Source organism: Toxorhynchites rutilus, chromosome 3 (assembly GCF_029784135.1).
Source record: "Toxorhynchites rutilus septentrionalis strain SRP chromosome 3, ASM2978413v1, whole genome shotgun sequence".
Lineage (NCBI taxonomy): Eukaryota > Metazoa > Arthropoda > Insecta > Diptera > Culicidae > Toxorhynchites > Toxorhynchites rutilus.
In genome coordinates this window covers 188,769,594-188,796,946 of record NC_073746.1, presented here as the reverse complement: position 1 = coordinate 188,796,946, position 27,353 = coordinate 188,769,594, and the positions used below count along the sequence as shown (strand labels likewise).

General features: G+C 38.3%; 2 protein-coding genes across 3 annotated transcripts in view; both read left to right on the top strand.

Moving 5' to 3' along the window:
* LOC129777377 (putative ammonium transporter 2) overlaps nt 1-14,700 on the top strand; it is a 40,986-nt gene extending 26,286 nt beyond the window's left edge. For both annotated transcript variants that reach the window (XM_055783618.1, XM_055783619.1), the window contains 4 exons: nt 9,498-9,893; nt 13,548-13,780; nt 13,835-14,091; nt 14,155-14,700. In XM_055783618.1, the coding sequence (XP_055639593.1) occupies nt 9,498-9,893; nt 13,548-13,780; nt 13,835-14,091; nt 14,155-14,562 (1,294 nt within the window). In that variant the 3' untranslated portion in view covers nt 14,563-14,700. The remainder of the gene's footprint in view (nt 1-9,497; nt 9,894-13,547; nt 13,781-13,834; nt 14,092-14,154) is intronic.
* Nucleotides 14,701-22,348: 7,648 nt separating this feature from the next.
* On the top strand, nt 22,349-24,528 carry LOC129779659 (putative ammonium transporter 2). Its single transcript, XM_055787250.1, has 5 exons — nt 22,349-22,840; nt 23,130-23,525; nt 23,584-23,816; nt 23,877-24,133; nt 24,197-24,528. The coding sequence occupies exons 1-5, from the start codon at nt 22,407-22,409 to the stop codon at nt 24,410-24,412; spliced, it is 1,536 nt and encodes a 511-aa protein (XP_055643225.1). The 5' UTR covers nt 22,349-22,406; the 3' UTR covers nt 24,413-24,528.
* Nucleotides 24,529-27,353: the final 2,825 nt, after the last annotated feature.

Sequence of the window (27,353 nt, the reverse complement as noted above, 5' to 3'; positions counted from 1 at the left end):
ACCGATTCATATGATCGATATATCAAATTAAAGTCAATAAGCTAGTTTTTTTTCGGAAAAATGTTATACTCGCAAAAAAAATTTGGATTTTGCTTTCGTTATTATTGATTGTATTTGCTTTTTATAGTTTACATGGTTTCGGGACAAAGGGCGCTATATCGGTATCGATACCTGTAAATGATGTTAAAATGAAGTATATAACCACACGAATGTCAAGGTTTTGATTATTAAATTATTTATAACATGAAAGTTCATTAAATTCACATTGAGAAATGAAGTGTTCGCTATTTGAATCATGCGTAAAAACTTGATACATATTCCGAACACTACTTCAATATTAATTTTAATGAAGATTTCTGCATAAAATATCGTCCTCCATTTAATGTAGATTCGTACAAATTCTAGCACTTACCATAAAAACAACAAACAAAATAGTTGAAAAAATTACTAAAACTGAAAAATTAACGATGCTTGTTTTTTAACAGAATTTGCTAACGTAAAAATTTAATCATTGGTTTTGACTGTCACTTTTTTGCAAATGCTCAATATTATAAATTTTAGGCTATATCGATGTTAAAATGGAGGCTATAACCCAAATAATTTGAGGGTTTTGATTATTCAATTATTTATAACATGAAAGTTCAGTAAATTTACATTTGAAAATGAAGTGTCCGGAATTTGAATCATGCGTAGAAATTTGATTCATATTCCGAACACTATTTCAATATTAATTTTAATGAAGATTTCTGCATAAAATAGCGTTTTTTCACCCAGTTATTGTAGGTTCTTACATTCTCTAGCACTTAACATGAAAACAGCAATCAAAACAGTTGACACAATTACAAAAACTGAAAAATGAACGATGCTTGTTTTTTACGGTATTTGCTAAAGCAAACATTTTACCATTGGTTTTGACTGTCATTTTTTTGCAAATGTCTAATATTATAAATTATAGGATGTATTGATACCTGTAAATGATTTCAAAATGAAGTCTATACCTTAAAGAATGTGTGTGTTTTCGTTATTCAATTATTTATAACATAAAAGTTTAGTAAATTTATATTTAAAAATTAAGTGTTATGAATTTGAATCGGCGTAATGTGCGCACATGCATACCTCTCCGTTCTGATTAGGAAGCCGATCAAACTATCGGTCGACAAATCAGTCTGCAGTCTGCGGGGGCTCTTAGAGCGATAAGGATTGTGAGTTTGAAACTGCATAAACATTTGTTTTCCTTCAGCGTAATAGTCTAAGGCTGGCATGAATATGCTCGGGAAACATGTCAAAGCATAAACTTCCCATTTTCAATCATCTTAGACAGTTTTCGTCAATAGAATCGTCAAATTTGAATTCATTGTCATCGTTACAGCCTGAATCGCACTCTGAAATAGTATATTTTGCGATCATTCACACTGAAGACCAGCATTTTTCACTGATCTGTTCAGTCATAGTGGACCAAGTTTAATTTTTTAATACACTCAGAATGTGCACATTTTAAACTAACGGGTTCAAGCGCATTTCGACAAGGTACTTATTAGCTACACGAAAATATTTTGTTGGTTTGAATTCGGCGCTTGGATATTGTTTAAATTCAATATACAAATGATTGTCACATGGTCCACTCTGTTTGCACATGATATAGAGCCATTTCGCCATGGTAAATGGTACATGGTCCGCTCTGACTGCATACTATGACGGATTTTCGTTGATCAATCATAACAATCTCGATACGTTATTCCTGCTGTATGCGTGATTTTCAAATCTGATAAATGTGATATGCAGCTTACTTAATGCTTAACCAAATGTAATCAATAACTCGAAATTTTCAATTTTGCGACTTGGTTCCCTCTGACTTAACACCGACCATATTTTCCTTCATCTTCTTCGAAGATTTTTTGGCTTAATGGGCCGAGCGAAAAAATCACATCGATCAAGAAGACTATATACTTCTTGATGAAAGCGGCAACTTCCAAAGGGCACTTCCTACTGTATATCTCCCCGTTCACCGCAAGCCCTGAAGGAAATAACAGGGGCTTGGACATTCCCTTCTTGCTGATCCTCAGCCACAGAAGGACCTTCTTTGGGAACTTGATGTGGAACATACATCGTCATCGCTTATCTCTTTGTTGGGGGACGTAAAGTACCCGTTCTTCTGCCAGTCGTTGCCGTCCAGCGTCAAATTGGTCTCATTATCCATTATGACCACGATGTCGCGTTTCAGTACTAGCACCATCAGTCGCTCCATCTGGGTGATTGCTTGCTGTTCGGACACGGCTGGTCGCGACTGACGTTTCCACATTAACAAATATAAATTTTGCCCAGGTCCTTCTTCACCGTTTGGCCGGTTGCTCCGACATTCCGGCATAAGGTGAGGGATGATGAATTTGACTTTTTCCTTTATCTCATATATGTTTTGAGCATCAAAGTTCATTCGCATCTAGCTTTGAAAACGATTAATTAGAAGGATCCAACCCAATTATCTCGTAATCTTTAGCCTGATTTTACATACAGCAGTTCACTCGCAGTATTTATCGCGGCGGTCGTTTTCGCAATTGACTACAGTCAAGCTTCACATTTCAATACCACAGAATCGTCGTAGATTTATTATCCGCTTATAATCGAGAACACGTCTAGTCTCTATAGCGTGGTTCGGACAAGTCGCGATTCGCTCCAACCGGAACCTCTTCGACCCGCCAAATCCGGGTTGGTTTTAGTCGCCTTCAGCACTTCCAACCGCAGCAATGTTTTAATGTGTCGTGTAATGTTGTTTGTGCTATATACAGTGTCGGACAAAACAATAAGACCAACGCTCATCAAATCATATAAAGCTGCGATACTCATAATAGAATCAATGAAATCAATGGTTTTAATCGTGGGAAACTTGTTTATTATGACCATAAAAGAAACAATACAGTTTAAAAGTGTTTAGAACGTTGTAAAAAAATTGCCCTTCTAGCAAACAAAAGGATAAACAAAACATAAGCGACAAAAAAATAGGACCAACTATCACTTTCTTTGGCAAAGTGTTCTTTTTGACCCCAATCGTTAGTATTTGGTGGTATAACCATTGTTCCGGATAACTTTACGTACTCTCCGCGGCATAGACTCAACAAGGCTTCGTCAAGTCGTGACAGGAATAGCGTACCATGCTTCCTGGATTTTGGCCCACAGTTCTTTCTTATTCTTCGATTTCGCCGGACTGATGGACTTCTTAACGATCTGCCATAGGTTCTCGATTGGATTGAGATCAGGTGACTGTGCCGGCCACGGAATAACGTCAATTTTGTAATCTGCTAACCTTTTTTTGACCGATCGGGCAGTATGCTTTGGGTCATTATCTTGCATAAACTGTCACTTCAGTGGCATTTCCCATTCCGCTGCCACATGCATTAGTTCTCAATATCTCAGCATAGAGGAACTGATCCATTATCAATTTTATCCAGAAAATTGGACCAACCCCGTACCACGGAAAACATCCCCAGACCATAATATTTCCTCCCCATGTTTGAAAGTTTTTATTGTGTACTGAGGTTTGAAACGATGCCATCGTTTTCCATCGGATCCAATCAAATTCACTTTTGTTTTATCAGACCATAGTATATTCCGCCTTTTCTTACCATTCTCGGTTCTAATCCAGTCTAGATGTTCTTTGGCGAATTTCAATCGGGCTTGGAGATGCTTACGTGTGAGCATAGGAACTTTTCTTGGAATCCTACCGACGAGCTGCTTCTCAACAAGCCGTCTCTGAATTGTTCTGGAACTCACTGGCAAGCTCAGTTCATCCCTGATCTTCGACGCTGCCTTGAACGGGTCAATATTTGACAACCGTTTGATATGACTATCATCCATGTTTGTGGTTTTCCAGGGACGTCCAGTTGCAATACGAGGTTTTGGGTCGCGAAGAGCATTGAGAACAAATGTTTTTGATCTACCAAGAAAGGCTGCGATCTCTCGTTGAGTTTTACCTTGCTTGGACATTTGTCTGATAACTGCTCGCTGAGTTTCCGTGCAGTGATAGCTCCGGCCCATTTTGTTTCAAATTATATCTGTAATTTAAGATCAAGCACACGTTTTTGACTGTTAACATCACTAATTTTATTAAAACACTTCGAAAAAGGACTTACTTTAGGAATAACATCGCAAAACCCGGTAGAATTCAAGATTGGTCTTATTTTTTTGTCGCGCGGTTATTGATGCTTGCGCAGCTTTCGACGCGTCGTAATCGAAATGATTGTTTCCGGTGGCTTGAAGTGTGTGTAACATTTTGTCATAGTGGTACACGTGCTCGCCACGAGGTGTCGCATGAGCATAATTCAAATTGACGGTTAAAAGGCTTGATTGAAGATTTCATTAGACTGCGGTCTTATTGTTTTGTCCGTCACTGTATAATCCTTAATTCGTGTTGTGTATGACTATGTGCCGTCTTTCTTTTAACCCTTAAATAGCTATTTTTTAATCTGTCGATTTAATTTTATTTTAGGTTTTATTTATTGAAATATAGTTTAGGAAATAGGTATATGTTTTAAATTTTATGCGAAGAACCCTATTTAGCTATTTTTTTTATAAATGTGTGTTTTCTCCTTTTTTTGTTCTTAATGAATACCATGAGCGGGGGCAAGCTTCAATAGGCAGCAAGACCCAACAAGTGACTTGTCACAATTGAGAAGCGTATAGCGCTCGTGAGATAACACGAGATCACCAACATGACTCATATGTGCCACAAACGTGGTGATGCGTATATTGAGTCGCAGTTTGGTGTGAACAACGTGTCACTCGCATACAATGTCTGATTCACACAGAGTTGCGCGATATACTCATTTACTAACACAACCAACCAACGGGCACAACCATACAGTGTCAGACTCAAGGCGTTATATGATTGTTCATCAACACAACCACCATAGCCGGTACGATCATCACCAGAAACTGTGGTTCGGGCACAGAGTCACGCGAGTCGTGTCTCACGAGCGTTGCGCCATCTCGTGTCACCTGCTCAATTTGCGCCGTTCTGTGCCGCTATATCGCACCATGTTATTCGCGCTATACGCGCCTCAATTTGCGCCTTGTTTAAGAGGAAATGCTTAGGGAAAATGCGGTTAAAATGAACAGGGTCGGTAAACTGAACCGATAATTCAACTAAAAACCAATTATACTTCTTGATTATCCTATTGTTAGAAAATATAAAGCTGTTCAAGACACCCTGTTATGTATGGAACTGTCAAATGTTGAAAATAATAAATAATACAGAAATTTCATTCACGGTAGCCATTCGGATGTAATTTTGCACGAATCGTATTTAAGGAATTTCCCGTGAAATTTATTTTATCCGACCTGATAGCTTCGACAAATAATCGGTTTGAATAACTGTTCGCATATTCTAGAAGAGGAAACAGATATTTTGTTTGATTCTAGCGATTAAAGTGCGATTCACATACAACATCCACGTCACGTTCACGTTACGTCACGTCAATTATTCTCCCATGTAATTCTTATGGAAACAGTCACATACACCAGCAACGGTAATTTTCATAATTTGCGCTACACATAAAACGTCCTGTCACCGCTCCGTCAACTATTTTGTCGACGGCGAATGTATGTGAATGTGAATGTGAACGTTTCTCTGTTGTTTGAAGCAAAACGAGACATCACTGGAGAACGACTTACAATGTTATGTTTTCTAAAGCCTGATATACCTAATCGCATGTTGCTCTTCAAGCGGTTCTTTTTGTGACTTTGACCTTGGAAAAATGTGCCACCCCAACCGAAACCATATCTCAATACGTGAAGCGTTATGTGTTTCTTACTACGTTTTTGTACTTATGTACTATTGTATTCTAATTCCTACTCTAGGCGAATAGGCAGATTATTTCATACATATACCTTCTATCTTAACAACAAATTAAACAAATTTGAACTTGGAACAACGTATAAATCTATCCCATTTAGGATGATAAGTGCAGGTGCTTATTTTACCACTCCAGGTGATCATTTAAATCGCATACTAAAAAAAATGTTCGATTTCACACCTTTTTTTCTTTTAATGAAAAATTTACTATTTTTATTTTTTATAATAGAAACAACAATTAGCTAATCTATAATATTCTTCGAAGAAAGGGGATTGTAGGGGTCTGTAGACGCAGTAAATGGTCGTAATCCTTAGGGTGTTCATTTTACCTGCTTTTTCTCTACTCGTTTTCTAATTGTTTGATATTCATGGAAATTCGGCAGAATTGTGATAGATGTATTGGGGGCAAATTGGTCACGTGGGGTAAAGTGGTCAACTACTTGTTTGGTAGTATAACTATTGACTTTCAATACCGTGTTGATAGTAACCTTATGTTTGAGGAATTTCTTGACTTTTAAGTCACCCTGGACATGGAGCTATCGCATGTCAAAATATAAATAAAAACAAAAATCGCTCTCTCGGCAGCCATTCAGTCGTAGTTTTGTGCGTTTCTAATTTGAGGAATTTCCAGTGAAATTTAGTTCATTTGGCCTGTTGGTTTTACCAATCAACAGTTTAGTCGACTGTTCATATATTCTAGGAGAGGTGAACAGATATTTTGTTCAATTTTAGCGGTTAATTCGCATACAAATTACTTTGTTGTTTGGGGGCAAAGTGGTCAGTAGAGGATTACAACTGACAAGGTTCTGTATACACATTATCACCTTCTGACCCAGGCAAAATATACCACTCCAACCAAAACTAAGCCTCATTAGGAAAAACGTTATGTGTTTTCTACTACGTTTTTGTACATATGAGAAAATTTTAATTTCGACTCTAGGTGAATAGGCCTTGGTCATTTCATACATGTACCTACTATTTCAATGATGATTTAAACAAATTTGAACAAGAAAACACGCATAAAACTATCCCTTCTAGCATGATATGTGCGAGTGACCATGTGTGAGCGACCCCCAGGTCCACTTTACCTCCTCACTAAAAAATGTTCGAAAACCGCTTGCTGTCTTGAACAACAATAGGTTGAGCTACAATATTCTTCGAAAAATGGAAATTGTTGTGGTATGTGGACACAAGAAATGGGCATGTTCCTTAGGGTAACCACTTTCCTTCCACTTCCCCTACTCTTTTAACTAAGTCTAACACGAAGGGGTGGTTCCAGAAGCATGTGTTATTTTTCAGCAGTCTTGATCGACCCTAATATTTAGTAAGGTAAATGATTTTGGTTTGCCCAGTCGAAAACATGATCACCTGTGTCAAATCAGGTATTCGAATATTTCAAAACATATAAATAAAATGGTCTTTTTAATGATTTACACCAGTTTTATGGTATAGTTTTACGGATTCACATGTTTTCAAGGATTATGAAATCCACCTTCTACAGGTAAACTTCGATATAACGTACATTTCACTTCCAAATTGTACGTTGTATCGAATTGTACGTTATATCGAAGTACAATAAAGTACTCACAAACGTAGTCTATAATACATTATTGTGTTGCTGTTTTAGTACAGTTAATGAATAGCTTCAATCAGAAGACGAACCCAGCCTTTCTCATGATGTTTCCCTTCGTACTGTTGAGTAAAGCTTGATTCATTTAGAATCCGGAATCATAAAACCAGCTGTATTTCGGAATTGATTGAAGGTACAAAACTTGTCTTAGCATCACAATACAGATAATTTATTGTTCTATCAGAAAAAAAATATTGAAAATTTTTTTCCTTTACACTTTGGAAATGTGTACGTTATATCGAGGTAAAATGTACGTTATATCGAGTGACGTTATATCGAGGGTACGTTCTAACGAGGGTACGTTATATCGAAGTTTCCCTGTATTAGTTTTTCGAACAAACGTGACCAGAGGTGAATAAACCATGAACATAATTTCTCTTTGAGGGAAATCGTTAAAAAAGTAAAAACTTGAATAATTTCAACATCTTATTGTAGTATTAGCAACTAGAGACTTGGGGCTTTCCAACAAACCCAAACTTGTGATTTTCAAGAAGAAAAATCGATTTGCATTTACTAGTTGCGTGAAAACACCCTAAATCGGACAAACCAAGATCATTTACCCTGTTCGCTTCGTGGAGTTTTCTCATGTTTGTGCAGAAGTGCATTTAGTTCATTGAGAATATGGTTTTTTTTTTTTGAATGGCGTTAACGTTCCCTGTGGAACTTTTGCCGTCTCAACGTATGCATTAATTAGCGTCATTTATTAATACTTAGTTGAGATTTCTTCAAATAACACGCCTTGAATGTATTTCGAGGGGCAAGCTCTTGAATACGCGTGACCACAGTGCAAGTCGAAGGAAATTTCTTTGACGAAAAATCCTCCGGCCAGAACGGGAATCGAACCCGAACACCCGGCATGACAATGTGAGACGCTAACCACTCGGCCACGGGTGCACGAGAATATGGTTTTATTTAAACTAATAAAAATTCTTCTATACGAGACTGAGTTTTTTTTAACATGTCGGTATCGCAGAGGTTTGATTCTAATTTTTTTTTTTGTTTTATGCTAAAGAAATGTTTAACAAAACTGATTTGACACGTTAGCATTTCTATCGTGTAATAACATCTGATTCTGACGTTTCGATATATCGCTTGTGCACTCATTGAACACAATGTTGTTATTAATGAGTGGAAGTATCCAATTGTGATAGACATTCAGTAATTGAATAACTAACTTTAAATCCTTCTACATATCAATTACGTTGCTATCTTATATCTTCAAACTGCTTTGAATACCTAGTCATCAAAATGCGCTTTGACCACAAATACAGATGTTTTATGTACTTTGAGCATCGAGGCAGCGTTCGATTCTTATCTATCTCACAAATCATTACTGATGGGTGTATTTTAGTTAGTATTTTCTCTGTAATAGGTCTTGACCCTGGCTGAAAAACTAATTCTTCTAAAATTGTTCAAGTAACATTCATTCTTGACTGATGATCTCATACGATTAGTTCGTTTCTTGTGTCGAATCACTCACTTACTATGAGCGTAAACACCTGAAGATTACCCGCAGTTCAAATGTTAGCCATATTTCTATCCGTACTGTATAAAACTTGAGGACACAATTTTAAAACTTCCATCAATTCAAGTATTTTTCAACTTTTATGATGAAGGAACTCAAGATCTAGATAGTGGTCTAGAGCATTTGATGTAATTCCGACACGACACTTAGCGGAAGCGTTTCGTTTAATACAAGAGAAGTGTTGTATATATAACGGGTCTGATCAGAACAAAGATATCACGGAATTCTCGAAGAGAACATTTCGTCGGACCCGCGTCGTGCCGTGTTGGATAATATAATACCGACTCAAGACATGAAGTGCCGTGATCTACTAAATAAACTATTATAATGATCAATGATCATGGTATATGAGATCTTGTACAGATGCTACTACAGGAGGAATTATTTCCATACAGTTATTAAAATAGGAGAAATATTATGTACAGTTATTAAATAGTTTAATCAATGTGTTTCCACCATATAGAATATATTAATATTTACGTTTACTATCATTTCAGGTGCAATTTCAAAGCGTACTGTCTGTTCTCTTTTCTAAACACAATTGTGTACTGCATCCCAGCTGGTTGGGTGTGGGGTGAACATGGATTTCTCAATAAACTGGGAGTTGTCGACATTGCAGGAAGTGGTCCAGTTCATCTCGTCGGGGGATCATCAGCATTCGCATCGGCTATGATGCTTGGTCCACGACTAGGACGCTACGCTAAAGGAATTGAGCCATTGCCACTGGGAAATCCTGTTAACGCGTGTATGGGTCTCTTCGTGTTGTGGTGGGGATGGCTTGCATTCAATTCAGGAAGTACATATGGTGTGAGTGGAGCTAAATGGATTTATGCGGCACGCGCTGCTGTCATGACTATGATGGGATCGTTCGGCGGAGGATCCTTCAGTATAATGTGAGTATTTTAAAAATAGGTAGATATATCATTATCGAATTCATGAGTTACTGTTTGTCTCATTGTACAGTATCTTTGTACAATGTGTCTTCGAAGAAGAAGAAAGTATAGGTTTTTTTTTATAGACGCTTTGCAGACAAACTCGTCGACTTTGCCAAATGTAGCGGACCGGGTCTCCAAAGACCTACGGCCATCTCAAAGAAAGCTAAAGGCTTAGCTTTTCCACCCATCCTCTCTTAAGCGATTGGCTTAAGCGCCACCTCCTTCGAGGATCAATCGCCGCGTTCGTTGCCCAGCTAGAGACCTGACACGTAGGCCCTAATTGTAAACTTTTGCAAGGATTGGAGAACGGTCGAGCTGTATCAATTCAAGTCAGCGAAGGCTGACAGAAGACACTCGTAAGAATCACAAGACAATCAAGAATCACTCAGAATACGACGGAAAACCACTATAGGAATTTCTCATCATAGGCAATGCTCGACAAACAATACACCAGACTGGCCCGGGCATCTGGGAAACAAAGGATCAGCTAGGAAAACTTTGAACATTTACCTCGGAACACGATAACGGGAAATCTTAATGAAATAAAATGAACCATTACAGGCTTGCATTTATATTCATGACATTTACTTCTAATCTACCAATGACGATAAACATTGTGGTTGGACTACGGATTTCATAATTTACATTTATTGTACATTCAACTTTGCTTAAACTAACGGGACATCACCTGTGCACATATAACATTTGCTACATGTAATACATGGGATTTTTTTATGATAACAATCGTTTTTTGGGCAAAGCTGTATTTATTCCTCAACGTAGTTTCCTTCGAGGGCAATTCACTAGGTATAGCGTGTTTCCAACATTTTGATTCCCTTTCTGTAGTACGAAACGTCTAAGTCTTCTATATATGACTCAGTGGCACTCTGCAGGCTGCCTGTTAGACTCAGGAGTGTGTTAATGGATTCACTTTTCAGCCATTCTCACGAAACGTCGAAAGAAGTCCACTCGATTACGCTTCAACAACGCCAAACTGACTGTTGAATCTTCAACGCGCCGCAGTTTTTGGTCGACGGTCAGTAAACGCGGCACCCATCGCGCGGATAGCTTTTTCATGTCCAAAATGTCGTGCAAAATATACATTTTCGTTCTTTTGAAATGCTTCAGTTAACTCGCGTAACTTCACTTCACGATCGTTCAAAACAAGTCGATGCTCTTGTTTTAAAATTTCTTGATTCGTAGTCTGTTTTGGCCTTCTAGAGCGAGATGCATCTGCGGTTCTTGCACGGCTAATTTTACATTCACTAAACGACCAAAAAACTGCTGCTCTCGAAGAAGCAGAAGTGGAATAACATTTCGTCAACCACTGCATTGATTGTTCAGGAGTTTTCTCATCAAAAAACAATGTTTGGTCAAAATACGATATTCCTCTTTTTCCATTTTCTATACGAATGCTCAGGTAGTGATACTTAAACAACTGTATTTTGTGAACGAATGAACGAAATGTCATGAAACTTCACACATAAGCTAGTGACAGATGTACCTCTCGTACCTCTCGGAGTCTTGTTCATTTTTAGTGGCGCCATCTGTTGGAAAATCCCGGGACTTTTCAGCCCATAATTTGAATGGTAGATGAAGTTTGATTATCACTCAGTAGATCAAACTAATGGTCGTAGTGGTTCAAGGCTCCTACGGAAGAAGTTTGATTAGGGGAAGTGGGGGCGTAGTGGTCATCCTATGGAAAATTCCCATTTCTAGCGCCTACATACCGATTCAATTCCCGTTTCTCGAAGAATATTATAGTTCAACTCATTGTTTTTCAAGATAGCAAACGGCTTTTACTATAAAAATTCAAAATAGTACACTTCTCATCATTAGAAAAATAAAGTGAAAAAACGAACTTTTTTTTTGCTTGGTGGTAAAGTGGTCACCTGTGGGGGGCAAAGCATATATCAAGCCAAATGGGATAGATTTATGCGTTTTTTTCGTCCAAATTTGTTCAAATGATATTTTATATAGTGGGTACATGTATGAAATAAGCCTGGTCTGTTCACCTAGAGTCTCAATTTAAATTTTCTCTTGCATACGATGCAATGCGATGAGGTATATCAGCTTTAGTAACCAGAACATTGTAAGTTGTTATTCACCTATGACCACTTTGCCCCCAAACATCAAAAGATTTGCTATGCTAATTAATCGCTGAGATAAAAAAAAAATATCTGTTCACCTCTTCTCGAATATGTGAACAGTTGTCCAAGCTAATGATTTGTCCAATATATCAGATTGAATAAACTAAATTTCACGAGAAATTCCTTAGATACCATGCGCACAGAACTACGACAGCTCTACTGAAATACAGGGTGACTCAAAAGTCATTAAATTCTTCAAAAATAAGGTGACTATCAATACGGCATCTATAGTCAATAGTTATACTACCAAACAAGCAGGTGACCACATTGCCCCCCATGACCAATTTGCCCCCAATACCCCTATATATCATATCATAACGTCCTCTGGATGTCACTGCGTTTCACAATTATAGAACCACTCATTTTTTCTAAGTTTCCAGTGATATGTAAGAAGTCGGTTGAATTGAAGTATATAGTGTAGGATATAACAAATATCTTCATTTAAAAGAGTGGTCTTTTAAACTTTATTGTTGTGTTCAGGCGCGAAACATTCAAAAAACAAAAATTCCAGTGTTCCATAACTATAGAACCAGATGAAAAAACTATCACTCCTTTACAAAATTAACGTCAATTTCACATTAATTACAATATGTTTCTATTTCATAGGTCATCTTTAATTCTCAATCAGTTGTAATGCGCCATGTTGTAATGTGTATCTCGTTCTACGCAGAGGATACTGCTCATTTAAGCTCTTCTAATCACTCATACTGTTTGTAAGCTGAATCTACTATTCGTACGATCACTCCTCATAAGTTCTTGATAGAGTTTTGATCTGGTAAACAAGCTGACCAGTCCAGAATCTGAAGCCCCTATTCATTAAACCATACCATGACCTTCCGGATTATATGAATTGATGCCAAATTACCCAATTATCAAATTGTTTTTGATGCAAAAACAGCAGTAAATGATTCTGAAGTACTTCATTGCACTACTGACTGTATACTGACAAATTCTATCAAGAACTTATGAGGAGTGTTCGTACGAATAGTAAATGCAGCTTACAAGCAGTATGAGTGATTCGAAGAGCTTAAATGAGCAGTATCCTCTGCGTAGAACGAGATACACACTACAACATGGCGCGTCTTGGTCAAAACCACCCCGAATGGGTTATTTGAACTGATTGGGAGCTAAAGATGACCTACGAATTAGAAACTTATTGTAATTCATGTGAAATTGACGTTAATTTTATAAAGGAGTGATAGTTTTTCCATCTGGTTCCATAGTTATGAAACACTGGAATTTCAGTTTTTTGAATGTCTCACGCCTGAACACAACAATAAAGTTAAAATGGCCTATCTTTTAAATGAAGATAGTTGTTATATCCTACAATATATACTTCAATTCAACCAACTTCTTAATTATCTTTGGAAACTCAGAAAAAATGAGTGGTTCTATAGTTGTGAAACGCAATGTATAATGGATATTGTTTTAATAATTTATTTTTATTTATTTCATTTTCTAGATACTCAATGATTCGCAACGAAGGACGATTGGATATTGTCGATCTCATTAACGGCATTTTGGGGTCTCTAGTTTCGGTGACCGCAGGTTGTTTCCTTTACCATGCATGGGAAGCCATACTTATTGGGGCGATTGGATCAGCTCTTTGTTGTCTAAGTATGCCTCTATTCGATAAGATGGGTGTCGATGATCCCGTTGGTGCTAGCGCTGTTCATGGAGTATGCGGAGTATGGGGTTTGGTTTGATATACATGCTAGAGTGCTCTTAATTCAATAATACATGTTTTAGGAGTTCTTGCAGTCGGATTATTTGCAGATAATCCAATCCCTCTGGAAACTACAGGTGGAAGATCTGGGCTTTTGAAAGGAGGTGGGTGGTACCTACTAGGAGTGCAATCTCTCTCTGCTTTATGTTTAGCTTGTTGGTCGATTTGTACCACTTTCGCATTACTGTGGATAATCAACAAAATTGTGCCAATAAGGATGGACCCTAATGAGGAGTTGTTGGGAGCTGACCTCATGGAACACAGGATAAGACATTCACAAGTAAGCAGAATAGTCAACGGGTGATGTTTTGTTCCACATTGAATTAATACAATTTTCCAACAGATTGGCATTTCGCGGGCTTTATCTGCATTGGCTCCTATAAAGGTTGACTTGGATGATGTAATTACTGCTGATCCTATAGGTCGGAATCCTGGTCATGATCAGTGTGTTGACGAAATTCGCGCTGCTGGTAAAAAATTGTACGAATGGCGAAATTTTATGGACACCATGTCCCTGCAAAAGCACAGCAAAGGTATCGACGCTAAAAAGGATTCCTTTCAAATGAAGAACGTTGAGCAGAAAACGGTTGAAACTTCTAATAACTACTCAGCGGTGAATTTTGGATTCGAAGGAAAAAGTAAGGAGATCGTTGCCGGAGGCTCCGGAGCTGGGGGTCTTTTTTCTATTTCTAACGATTCCACCGTGATTCCACCAGGGAAGAGCGATCAAAACTTCGCGTGGATAGATTAAGAATCAAATATATCATAAATATTTATTCCCAATCATGTTAATAAGATAAGAATTACATCCCTGAAAATTATGCTGTGCAATGATGCGCTCAATCATGTTTGTGTGTCTGTCTATCCCAAATTAAAACGAAATTGTAGTGTCGGCTAATATGTTTGAAGTATTTGAAGAATTCTAATTAGTTATCAATATTATTCATTTAATATACTCTATTATAAGGCGTCATGCTTAAATTACGTAATACATTAACGGGGGGACAGCGTTACCTCATGTGACATAGGGGTGAGGGAGGAATACTTGATCCAGTTAAACCATATTGACGATGGAGGTGACCATGTGTTTGGCGTGGTGTGGTTAAAGGAACACAGATTTCCATCGGAGTGATCAACTGAAAATAGACTGAAAAAGAATAACCGATAGGGGAAGTGGGGGGAATGTGGTTACCCTAAGGAACATGTCCATTTCTTGTGTCCACATACCACTAAAATTCCCGTTCTTTGGAGAATATTGTAGTTCAGGATAGTAAGCGGTTTTTATTATGAAAATTGAAAATAGTACATTTTTCATTATTAGAAAAAAGGTTGAAAGATCGAACATTTTTTTAGTGAAGAGGTAAAGTGGTCACTCGCACATATCACGCTAGAAGAGATAGATTTATGCGTGTTTTCTTGGCCAAATTTGTTTAAATCATTATTGAAATAGTAGGTGGTTGGAGTGGCATATTTTTCCTGGGTCAAAACCACAAAGGGGACCCTTTTAGGAGCAGAAGGTGATAAGGTATATCAGCTTTTGAAAACAGAACATTGTCAGTAGTAATGCTCCACTGACCACTTTGCCCCCCAAACAACGAAATGCGGAATATGCGAAATAATCGCTGAAATTGAACAAAATATCTGTTCATCTCGCCTACAATATGTGAACAGTCGTCCAAACTGTTGATTTGTCAAAACTAGCAGGCTAAATGAACTAAATGTCACTAGAAATTCCTTAAATTCGAAACGCACAAAACTACGGCTGAATGGCTACCGAGAGAATGTCTCGTGAACAACTTTACTAAATTAAATCCGGCGATAGCAACGCGCTTGATAACCTGATAATTTTGGCCCCAAACGTATAGATGGGTGTCGGGAAGGTTGATATGGAAGAGCAGCGCGTCTATCGATTGGACATGAGTTGGGAGAAAGTGCGAATAAAGTCTCGATTCAGATACCGCAATGATTTGTAGAAATCCTACTATATTATCGCTTACAGAAACTCTAGGATCCTGATAATAAAATTTTAAAATTTTAAATATTTTTTTATATTGGTTCGTGCGGTAGAGAATTGTATAAAGATTTATTCAAGTTAAATTCTAAATAAATCGGTTCAGTAGAAGGTGAAATATTGTGCTTGAAAACTTTAGTATCGAGAAAAACGCGTTTGAAGCTTCCAGTTGAGGCCAGATTAAATATAGCATCACTAAAATGGCTATAAATAGGTAAATAATGGGAATTTCTAAAAGTTCTTCCAAAAGCATATATTTGAATAAACTTCAGGAATATGAAGAAAATAATTTTGATTTTTTCCAAATTTCTAGACATGAATACACTTTCATTACAGGTAAACTATTTTTGTGTGAAACGCATTTGAGAGATTTTTCATTTGTTTGATCCTTTTGACGGGGTTTTATTAGTTGAGCGATTAGTTGATGCGATTCATGTTCCAATTCAATGATAAAAACGCATAGAAAGGGTAGCACAAATGAGGAAATGCTCAAAAAAGAATCGTACAAAAACAGGCTTGCCTGTATTTTTTTTATCCCATTTATTTATTTGTTATGGCGGGTTTACATTAGGGAGATCTATAGCTATAGATGGATTTATTCACGTGAATATAGGTGTAAACGGGTGAGAATAAATATGATACACTTATTCGAGGTATATATAACTTGAATAAATTCAGCATATGTAAACGCTTGTGAATTTCTCACTGATGAGAAATCACTAAAGTTGGATGCAGTTCTACTTCAGGTGAATAAATTCACCGAAAATATGAATATATTCATTATAGAAGTTCACGCTAGTGTAAACAGTTGATGCGATTTCTATAAATCTCATCATATTTCTTCACATGAATATATCACTAGTCTAAACCCAACCTTAGGCTCATTTAGCTGTAACAGAGCCGGGTTTAAATCGTGTACATGAACATATGTTCATGTTTCTATAAATTGTAAATTACACAGTAGTTGGTAGTATCCATTTAGGCGTTATGTTTTCTGTTCCATTACATTATGGTAAATTACTCAGTAGTAGCCATTTAGGCGTAAGGGTATTCTTTCTGTTCTTCCATTGTTCAGCAGACCGGACAGCGGAGACAGTTGATATTGATCATTGTTGGGTTATTTATAGAACAGCAGCCCGATGTTTCTTGCAGAGCAGAGCAGTTGTATGGATTAATCGATCTTTGTTCCACCGTGGATCGATTTCCATCGCTGATGATTGTTGCGTGGACGTAGTTATTCTATAACAATACAAAGTTTTTTTAAAAATAAAACAAAAACGGGTTTGGATATCAATGAAATTCTTTATTCATGTGAAAGTATATTTGATGCCATTACCACATATTGTTCAAGTCCATATCATCCAATCCGGGCAAAATATTCGGTTATCATTGAGCGGTAGCGATTCCCATTTACTGTAACGTGCCGGTCTTGATCATCACGGAAGAAGTACGGCCCAATGACACCGCCGGACCGTAAACCACACCAAACCATAATTTTACAGGATGAAATGGTGACTCATGGAGTACGTGTGGATTGCTGCCTGATCAATAACGCATATTGCCATGCAAGATGATATTGACGAGCTACTCAAATGGTGTGAGGAGAATAGAATGTACTTGAACATCAGCAAATGTAAGGTGATCTCGTTTACCCGGAGTCACGCTAGTCTGTGACACGCTTATAAGATCGGAACGATAACTCTTGAACGTGTAAATGCCATCCACGATCTTGGAGTAATCCTCGATTCTGAATTACGTTTCAACGAACATGTCACAACTATAGTTTCTGAGGCATGTTCTTTCCTAGGATTTATTCGTCGACACGCATCGTTCATCAACGACGTTTACGCATTGAAATAATTCTTTTGTGCTCTTATCCGCAGCATCTTAGAATATACAACTCCCGTTTGGGCGCCGTATCACATGGCCCAGATTGTCAAAATTGAGCGGATCCAAAAGCACTTTATTCGTCTCGCCCTTCGACAGTTGCCATGGCTGGACCCAGCTAACCTACCTCCCTACAGATCACGATGTCTGCTGATTGACCTTGAAAAGCCTTTCAACTAGACGATTGAAATTACAAACAGAACTGATTGTTCCGCTTTGCTCCAGCAAGTTAAGTTGAACGCTCCATCTCGTTTGCTTCGCAATCATAACGCGATCAATATTCCCCTCTACATGATGAACTACGGGTACAACAACCTACTCAGTGCGAGTTTACGAGCATTCAACGATGTCTCCGACTATTTTGACTATAACATAAGCAAGGACGTTTTCAAAAATAGGGTAAGGAATATAAATTAATAACAGTCTGTACAATTTTTTTCGAAGAAGATGATTTTTCGATGAAAATCCGGATCATTTTCAAATTGTTGCTCAGCCCAATTCACGAACATACCACGCTTCTGGTGATCAAGCGGCTTCAGTTCTTGCGTCAATTTGATCTTGTGAGGATGTAGTATAAGATCTTTTCGCAAAATTCGCCACAACGACGTCACTGAGAACGCTTGAGAACGACATGTGAGGGACTGATTTGGGTCTTCCTCAATTGTTGCGTTAGCGGCAGCATTATTCTCGACACTACGGGCACTTCTTTGTCTCACTGGCACGGGAACATTTTGTACTGTGCCTGTGGATTCAATTTTTTTTCACTAAACGCTCAATTGTTTATCTGGCAGGACGATTATGACGACCATAAATTGGACGTAGCGCTCTTAAAGTTGAGGCCATTGATATAATTGTTGAAAACTAGTTATAATTCAAACAAAATATGCCAATACGTTACGAATTCAGCTCACTAGTCTGAAAATGGCCTGTTTGACGTGAATTTCTGACGCGTGTCCGTGTCTATTAACATGTTTTGATTTACTATAAATCATCACTCAGCAAACTCGTGATGAGTAGACTAATTGTACTAATTTGTTTTGTTTTATCAATCTCCATTAGATTAATTAGTGCGATGACGTGCTTTCGGGTTTTGCAATGAATTGTTATTTACATTGTTTTGTTGTAAACCGAATCTCTGAGGTAGGTACAAAGCTTAGTTCATTTCTACGTTCTGAGTATATTAAATAATATAAAGAAATGAATTTTAGAAAATATCTGCCAATTCCAATGACCGGAATATCCGGAAGGTTTTTGAAATGATTAGATGATGAAAAGATGAAATATTTCGGCTATTGCCCCTTTTATATGGACAACAGTCGTGTTTTGAATGTTTTGCTTGTAAATTCCTTGAAGCCATAAATGTTGCTCTATCATCCCATTATGTATGTTACGTTTGTAATTTTCGTTTGTTTTGATAAAGAAAGTCTACAAGTCTACATGAGTATATCGAAAAGTAGACATAAACTTTCAAAAACAAACAAAATCGGATAGGTTGTTGAAATTTGCCACTTCGAAGTGAGTGTTGACAGTTTCTTTCGTTTAAAACCGCATTTCACAGCAAACTTGAGCTTATTCGTGGAATATTCCTGACCTGCTTAAAATCCGTTTTGATGTAGGTCTCATCAATGACGCTGCACGGGTATTTCGTTAGCGGCTTCGTGTTTTGGCAACACTTTTTTTGTCATTTGGTAATTCCCTTTATTCCTGGTTTATGTTCAACTCCTGGTTTGTGGTCCACTGTCATCCGATCCTGGAGCCTGGATAACCATTATGACAATCGAATGATGGATTCTTATTAGTTTTCCTTATACGCGATGCGACAACCCAGGAATTGGCATGTGGGTAAACAAAATCATTTCGCTAACCGGTTTCTGATTTTATTTCATTCTTTATTTCAAAGTGCAATAATTATCGACACGTCCTTAACCCCAATTCATTAAGCAGATGACGTCTACGATGTGCAAAATTACAAAGGGATATCTGTTCTAAGCTGCATATCGAATGTTTTAAAAAGTATGCTGTTGGACCTCATATACCCATCTGTACGCCGCATTATCGCAAACAACAACATGGATTTATCAAAAAAACTACCTATGGTCAGGGCGATTTGAACTACGTGCCCCTGTTGATTGACAAGATTATGAAACGAAACAGGCCAACGCCAATTACGATAGCTTTTCGAAAGCTTTCGACTGCGTTCCCCATACCGTTGCCTTGGAAAAATGGAAGGGATACGGGTGCATGACATTTTGGACATGAAAAAGCTATCCGCACGATGGGTGCCGTGTTTGCTGACCGTCGACCAAAAACTGCGGGGCGTTGATGATCCAACAGCCGGTTTGGCGTTGCTGAAGCGTAATCGAGTTGATTTCTTTCGACGTTTTGTGAGAATGGATGAAACGTGGATCCATTACCAAACTCCTGAACCCAATGGGCAGCCTGCAGAGTGGCACTGAGGCATATTTCGAAGACTTAGACGTTTCGTACTACAGAAAGGGAATCGAAATGTTGGAAACTCGCTATTCCAAGTGAATTGCCCTCGAAGGAAATTATGTTGAGGAATAAATACAGCTTTGCCAAAATTGTTTATCGTAAGGATTAGATACCGAATCTTAATCTGGACGATACTTTTTGTCGAAGACTGGATACATATGAATATCAATCGCTCTGTGGATCTTTTTGATCTTTAGCACTATGGGTACTCATGTACTCAATGGAGAATACTTTGGAAAAAAGATGGGACGTTATACTGATTGTATGAGGATAATCGTATGTTCAATATAAAAGCAAGGCGGGATTTTCAGTTTCGAGTCATCGTTTCACATCTCCGTATGAATCGAAACGCTTCTCAGTGAGTGCGTGACCTGTTGGTTTAAAATAGTGATAATCAGAAGAAGTCTTGTTTGGCGAGTTGGTCACATGGTCTCGGATTTCCCAGTCTGATGCTTTCAACGTGACGTAAACTGGGTTTGTCGTACAATGGTTTGTTTTTTTGAATGAAATTAATTTGTGTCGTTTTTTGTATTTGGTACTCGATGGGCAGCGATATATATACACTATTTCCTGACTTCAGCAGCTCATCATATAACACACCATTCAGGCTGCACCAAATACAGAGCACCGTCTTTCTGTTAACGCGATTTGGTCTTGAGTCAATGCGGATGGTGTGCCTGTGGACCTATGTTTTTTTTTCTCAAAACAAATTGACGACAAGATTTGTATCGTTTGAGCAAAATATTGCATGTGTTTTAATCACTTCTGCACTAGTTTCTCGTTCAACATATACCCATGGTATGGTACCGCCAATGGTGCACAACTTGAAATTCCTCAACTTCGTATTCATAGAGATAAAAACTTTCGGAACACCGGAACCATTATTCACACGAATCTTACGATGGAGCATGTTCACGTTAAGCTTCTCGAAGTGATCTCTATGATTCAACAGTAGTTTGTTTTTCAAATAAAGAACAATACACTTTTGGTCTATCTCTCATGCTGTGATAATGGTCGATTACATGTCTGTAAATTCTACAGTACATATCCCAGCACAATTCGATGTCACAGTATCAGATGCTGGTTATATTGTAACGAACTCTCTGATCCTCATAATAATGCAAACAGGATATGAACTTGTTGATTACAACAGGTTCATAGCAAATTGGCAGAAATGTCGAATATTGATACCACGAAACACATTATTACGCCATTTGTTTTCCGAAATCCTCATTTATGAAATGCACATGGATTAAACATTCATTACTCTTACATGATTTTATGCGAAACGACTAGGACTCGTAGAAGCTGTTACACTAGATGAATTAGAGTACTATCGTACATACTAAGGCCAAGGTCTTTGGAGGAATTTTATTTTGACTTCGATACCTGGAAGTCTCACTGGAGACACGCCGCAACAGGAACCTATCCTGGTACGATAAATCAATATTTCAATTGACAATTAATGATATTACTTTGAGCATTCATAAAAGTACCTAGCTGAGATTCCAATTCATTGATCGTATTTTTGAGCGGCGAATTGAATAATGAACTTGTATATCGGCAAAACTTCCGATCTAGACTGAACTACCTTGATAAGTATGACTAGTACTGGTGTCGCTAGCTACCCGCGATAAATTGATTGAAATGTTTTCTATTAGAAAGGTTCAGATTTTTATGAAGAAGTGAAGAAGTATGTGAATTTTGTGGCAGTTTTACTTACCATTGTAAAACGATTAAAATTCAGTGATTGAGTATCACAAAACATTTGTCTTCCGTACGGTGGTGTCACTCACACCTCCTTCATTGCTTCTATTTTTTGGAAGTGTGACTGACTCAGGATGCTAATATAATGATTAGCATCATTTGACATATCAGCTTTCAATCAAATTAAGTTAGCGAACCTGGGTGAAGTGGTGTCTTTTGGACGGTTGTCGCAGTTTATCCAATTCACAGTGATTCGTTCACTAATTGACATCGTTCAAATTCGCAACACATTTTCATCAAATGTTTGAGCTGCTTCCTTTCCTTTTGGTTGAGTATAATTAGCACGTGTTATAAAATGAAACAATCATGTGTTCCGATACCTAATCTGAATGTATTTAAAGTTGACTGGAAATGGGAACGTTAGTCAGAAGATATTCGGTTTCCAGTGGCAAATGGTGTAGTTCGTTCAGTGATTGAGTGTGTAGAAATAAGCCAAGATGGCGAACGACACTGACCTACCGGTGATCTTGGTCGACTACATGTCTGTAAATTCCACAGTCCATATCCCAGCACAATTCGATGTCACAATTGCAGATGCTGGTTATATTGTAACGAACTCCCTGATCCTTATAACAATGCAAACAGGATTTGCGTTGGTCAATTCGGGAACTGTGAGTGCTAGAAATAGCGTGAACATGATGATGAAAAATACGGTGGATACAGCCATTGGTGGATTCGCTTTCTGGCTGGTAGGATTCGGATTGGCTTATGGAAGGAGCAAATACACCAACTGGTTCGTGGGATGGGGAGATTTTTTCGTAGATGTCTCTAGAAATGACCCACTTCTCGGTGGTGTAATGACGGCCTTTATGTACGAAATCTCATTTTCTTCATCCTCAAGTACGATAGCCAGCGGTGGAATGGCTGAGCGGTAAATCACTAAATCAGTACATTCTCCAATCATCATTTTCACAAACGTAGTTTTTTTTATAATTTAAAATTGTAATTGTAACAATTGTAACAAAACGAAAAATAAGAAACCGCTCAAAATTGCTCCATAATAGTTTGAAATGTCCATTGTATTGATATAATCATTGTAATCTCATTGTGGATTGGTAATGCGCTATATACAAGTGTTGTCATCATTGGTCCTTTTGAGGATCAGATCGTTGATTAAATATTGCATAGCTTTTAACCGATTATTGTTAATTTAATTTCAGATTCAACTTCAGAGCCTATTGTTTCTACGCGTTTCTGAATACAATTGTATATGCACTGACAGCTGGTTGGGTATGGCGAGAGAACGGATTTCTTGGAGCACTTGGTGTTGTGGATATCGCTGGCGCAGGTCCGGTTCATATGTTGGGGGGCGTCTGCTCATTTGCCGCCGCTTTTTATCTTGGACCACGCATAGGAAGATACGACCGCAATAGTAAACACCCTCCAATGGGTGACGCTGTTATCGCGTTCTTGGGGCTCTTCATTTTGTGGTGGGCATGGCTTGCCTTCAACACAGCTAGTGCTTTCGGTTTAAGTCGAGGACGTTGGGGTTATACAATCAAATCGGCGGTTATGACTATGTTAGGCTCAATGGGCGGTGGAGTTGTTGCTTGTTCGTAAGTATTTTTGACAATATTGGACACTTTCGTGGAATAATTTATGTTCCTATATTAGCTACTCACTGATTGAGCATAATGGCCAAGCTCAACCTTTTCAAATTATGAATGGAATTTTAGCGTCCTTAGTATCCGTAACTGGCGGCTGTTACCTATTTGATTCATGGTCTGCTGTAATCACTGGAGCTATTGGATCACTTCTTTGTCTTCTTAGTATGAAGGTGTTAGATAAACTAAAAATAGACGATCCTCTATATGCTTGCACTGTGCACGGGATTGGAGGAGCATGGGGTAGAAGAGACATCGATGGATGTGGAGCAGTGAAGATTATATTATATTTTGTTGTTGCAGGTCTTATCGCTATTGGACTATTTGCCGTGAGTCCCGCAGGGCAGCCAACTACGGGTGGTAGATCAGGACTTTTAATGGGCGGAGGTATGAGTCTTATGAAATGTCAGCTTATTGCGCTGTTCACCGTGCTTGCATGGGGCCTGTGTGCAACTTGGGCAATATTATGGTCGCTCAATAAATTCGTGAGAGTGAGGCTGACACCCGAAGAGGAACTACTAGGTGCTGATTTGGCAGAGCACGATGTGGATCATGCAATGGTATGCCTCATTACTAATGATATTATATCAAATCCCTAACATAACTCTATTCCAATAACTCAGAATGCACTTGAAAAACTGAAGCCCTTGTGGGAAAGAGAAACTAAGCTTAGTGACGGATTGAGCTACCGGTTATCTAAGACTATGGTCTCGACGAGAGATGCTTCTTCGGGATTATACAAAGGCAATATCAACACAGCTTTTACTGATAATAATGCAATACCGTTAGATAGGCTCCGGAAAACTGATCAGACAAATGTTAACCTTACAACGAACTGATATTTGATTGGTTTATCTCGATGAGTAACGGTATACAAATTATTAAGCAAGTGTAAATGAACAACAGTACAACAATATTTCATGTGTAACTAAGAAAAGCTGCTATTGAAAAAATAAATTAATGATCAATTGAAAAAAACCTAACTTGTATCATTCGTTGCTGGAATTTTAAGTTAAGTGAATACTATTGGGATTTCGAATCGCTGCTTCACGATGTATCTTCCTCATCTCCTTCAATAGCACTAACATTCCTGAGGAATTTTGCCGTCCAAAAGTAGATTATTATTTACGTTATTTTCATTAGTATTTAGCTGAAATTTCTATATTTTTTTGAATGAACTCTGAGTGGCAAAATCTGAAATATGCGTGACCCCACGGGAACACCAAGAGTTTTCGACGGATGATATAGCGAAAAAATGGTGCAGACACCGATGATGAAGAAATAACAAATGAGCGTCCCCGGAAACTTCCCGACCAAATTTCTGGCTTTATACTATAAAGCTAATATATTGGGTTGGGGAAGAATAAATGTCGTATATTGTCAATATATGGCAACACTTAAACATATCTTGTGTTGTACTTATCGCATCGGGTCATACTATACGGCTATTTAAAGACGACAATCTGTGCTACATGCTGTCGTTTTGGCAGTGTTGTGATTGTTCTTTTCAGTCTCAAGTTATAGCGCGTCAAAGATGGAGTCCACCAAGCAAGAAATTCGGCATATTTCACGTTTTTACTACCTGCAAGATAAAACTGCAACGAAGGCGGCCAAAAAAAATTGTGTAGTTTATGGACCCGATACTGTAACGATTCGCACAGCACAGCGTTGGTTTGATCGATTTCATTTTGGTGTAGTGGATGTCGAAGATACACCCCGTACTGGTTCGTAAAACGTCGTGGAAACCGATAAAATCATTGAAATCATCCAAGTAGATCGGCATGTGAGCACTCGCTCGATTGGCCAGGAACTGGGTATAGACCTTAAACCCGTTTGGAACCATTTGCAGAAGATTGGATTCCAAAAAAAAGCTGGATGTATGGGTGCCACACGAGTTGACGCAACAAAATCTTTTAGACCGAATCAACGCCTGCGATGCACTGCTGAAACGGAACGAACTCGACCCATTTTTGTAGAAGATGGTGACTGGTGATGAAAAGTGGATTGGAGTGGAGCCCGGATTGACGGCCAGGAAGGTTTTGCTGTGTGTTTGGTGGGATTGGAAGGGAATCATCCACTATGAGCTGCTCAACTATGGCCAGACCCTCAACTCGGTTCTCTACTGTGAGCAGCTTGACCGTTTGAAGCAGGCGATTGACCAGAAGCGGCCAGAAATGATCAATAGGAATGGTGTTGTTTTCCACCAGGACAACGCTCGGCCTCACGCATCTTTGATGACCTTCTACGGGAGCTCGGATGGGATGTCCTATTGCACCCATCGTATAGTCTTTACCTGGCTCCAAGTGATTATCATCTCTTCCGGTCCATGCAAAACGCTCTTGGTGATACTAAGTTGGCCTCAAAAGAGGCTTGCGAAAACTGGCTGTCTGAGTTTTTTTGCAAATAAAGAGAAGGGGGTTTATAAGGGGGAGAGGGTGGGAATTAAGTTGCCTTCTAACTGGCAACAAGTTTGCGAACACTTAAATTGGATAATTTTAGGTATGTTAAATAAAGCGTCAAATTTCGATCAGAAATACGACATTTCTTTTTCCCCAACCCTATATGTTAGTTTATAGTGTCGACACTCTGGCTGGTCTCTAGAAATCTACAAGGAACACCAAATGGAATAATCCAATGGATTTTGATTCGAAGATAGATGAGGACTATTTTTGGATGGCGATTAAACATGGAACGTTGGTTATCAGCCATTCTAGTCTGTCCAGAAGTATAGGTTGGAATTCTATGGTTTATGTGTTAGATGTTGCTAGCAGGGTTGTATAAATTCCTTCGATTTGACATATATGTAATTTTATTCATTTGACATTAACCTTCGAAAATATTTGTCATTTTGCAAAAAACCAACCAAAGTAACTCGGTTGTTTGGCGTATCAAAATGTCGAGTTTCGTTCCAAATGAAGAGCATTTGTGGCATCCGCTAAGGTCGAAGCACATCATTTGCATGTGCAAGCATTTGGTGGACATGTTCAGTTCAAAAGCATTGATCTCGATCTGATGAACAATCGACGCATGACTATGTCCTTGGAGACAGTGAAGTCGATAAGTTTTAGATCATTTTCATTAGTGGGCACTGGTGCGAATGGGCGCTGAACCTACCAATTACCGGTCTGAACTCATCCTCTTGACCGACCTGAGCATTCAAATCACCGATAACGATTTTGATTTTGTGTTTTGGGCAGCGATCGTATTCACGCTATAGCTACGCTTAGAATTCACCTTTATCGTCATCGGTGCTACCTAGATGAGGGCTGTGGAGGTTCTTCTTCTTCTTGGATGACACTAACGTTCCCAGTGGATGTGGCGTTGATGATACTGATTCTATAATGGGGAACAGACCCTGCCGCACCTCAACGGTGAACAGGCCCCTTCTCTTTCAGCATACGACCAGAATCCCACCGGTGTTGGTTATCCGATCTTCACCAAGGTTCCTCGTACCGCTGGGAGGCAGTGTTGCTACAAGTACAGATTCATCTGAAAAAGTAAAGTTTTTTGCGATTTTTCCGATACTGATTATAGATTTTTGTCCTAAAGTACAGAAGGCATGGGGCTAAATGTGTGCTAAATTTATAACAAGTGGGTTGATCAAGCAGATGAGAAAAAATCGATTTTAATACCTCAAGGCTGTTTCAATGTTATGTCTTAGGAAATTTTCCAATCTAACAAGCATCAATATAGTATTGGAGGCATTTCTAGGTTTTTACGATTGGGATTCGCAAGAGCTGGAAAACGAATAAAAAATGTAAAGAAAATATAAATGAAATT

What these genes read in the sequence shown, in the direction of transcription:
- LOC129779659 (XM_055787250.1), top strand. Translation starts at nt 22,407, where the DNA reads ATGGCGAACGACACTGACCTACCGGTGATCTTGGTCGACTACATGTCT. An exon ending in AGCGGTGGAATGGCTGAGCG is followed by an intron (nt 22,841 to 23,129) that starts GTAAATCACTAA and finishes ATTTAATTTCAG; the next exon opens with ATTCAACTTCAGAGCCTATT. An exon ending in CGGGATTGGAGGAGCATGGG is followed by an intron (nt 23,817 to 23,876) that starts GTAGAAGAGACA and finishes TTGTTGTTGCAG; the next exon opens with GTCTTATCGCTATTGGACTA.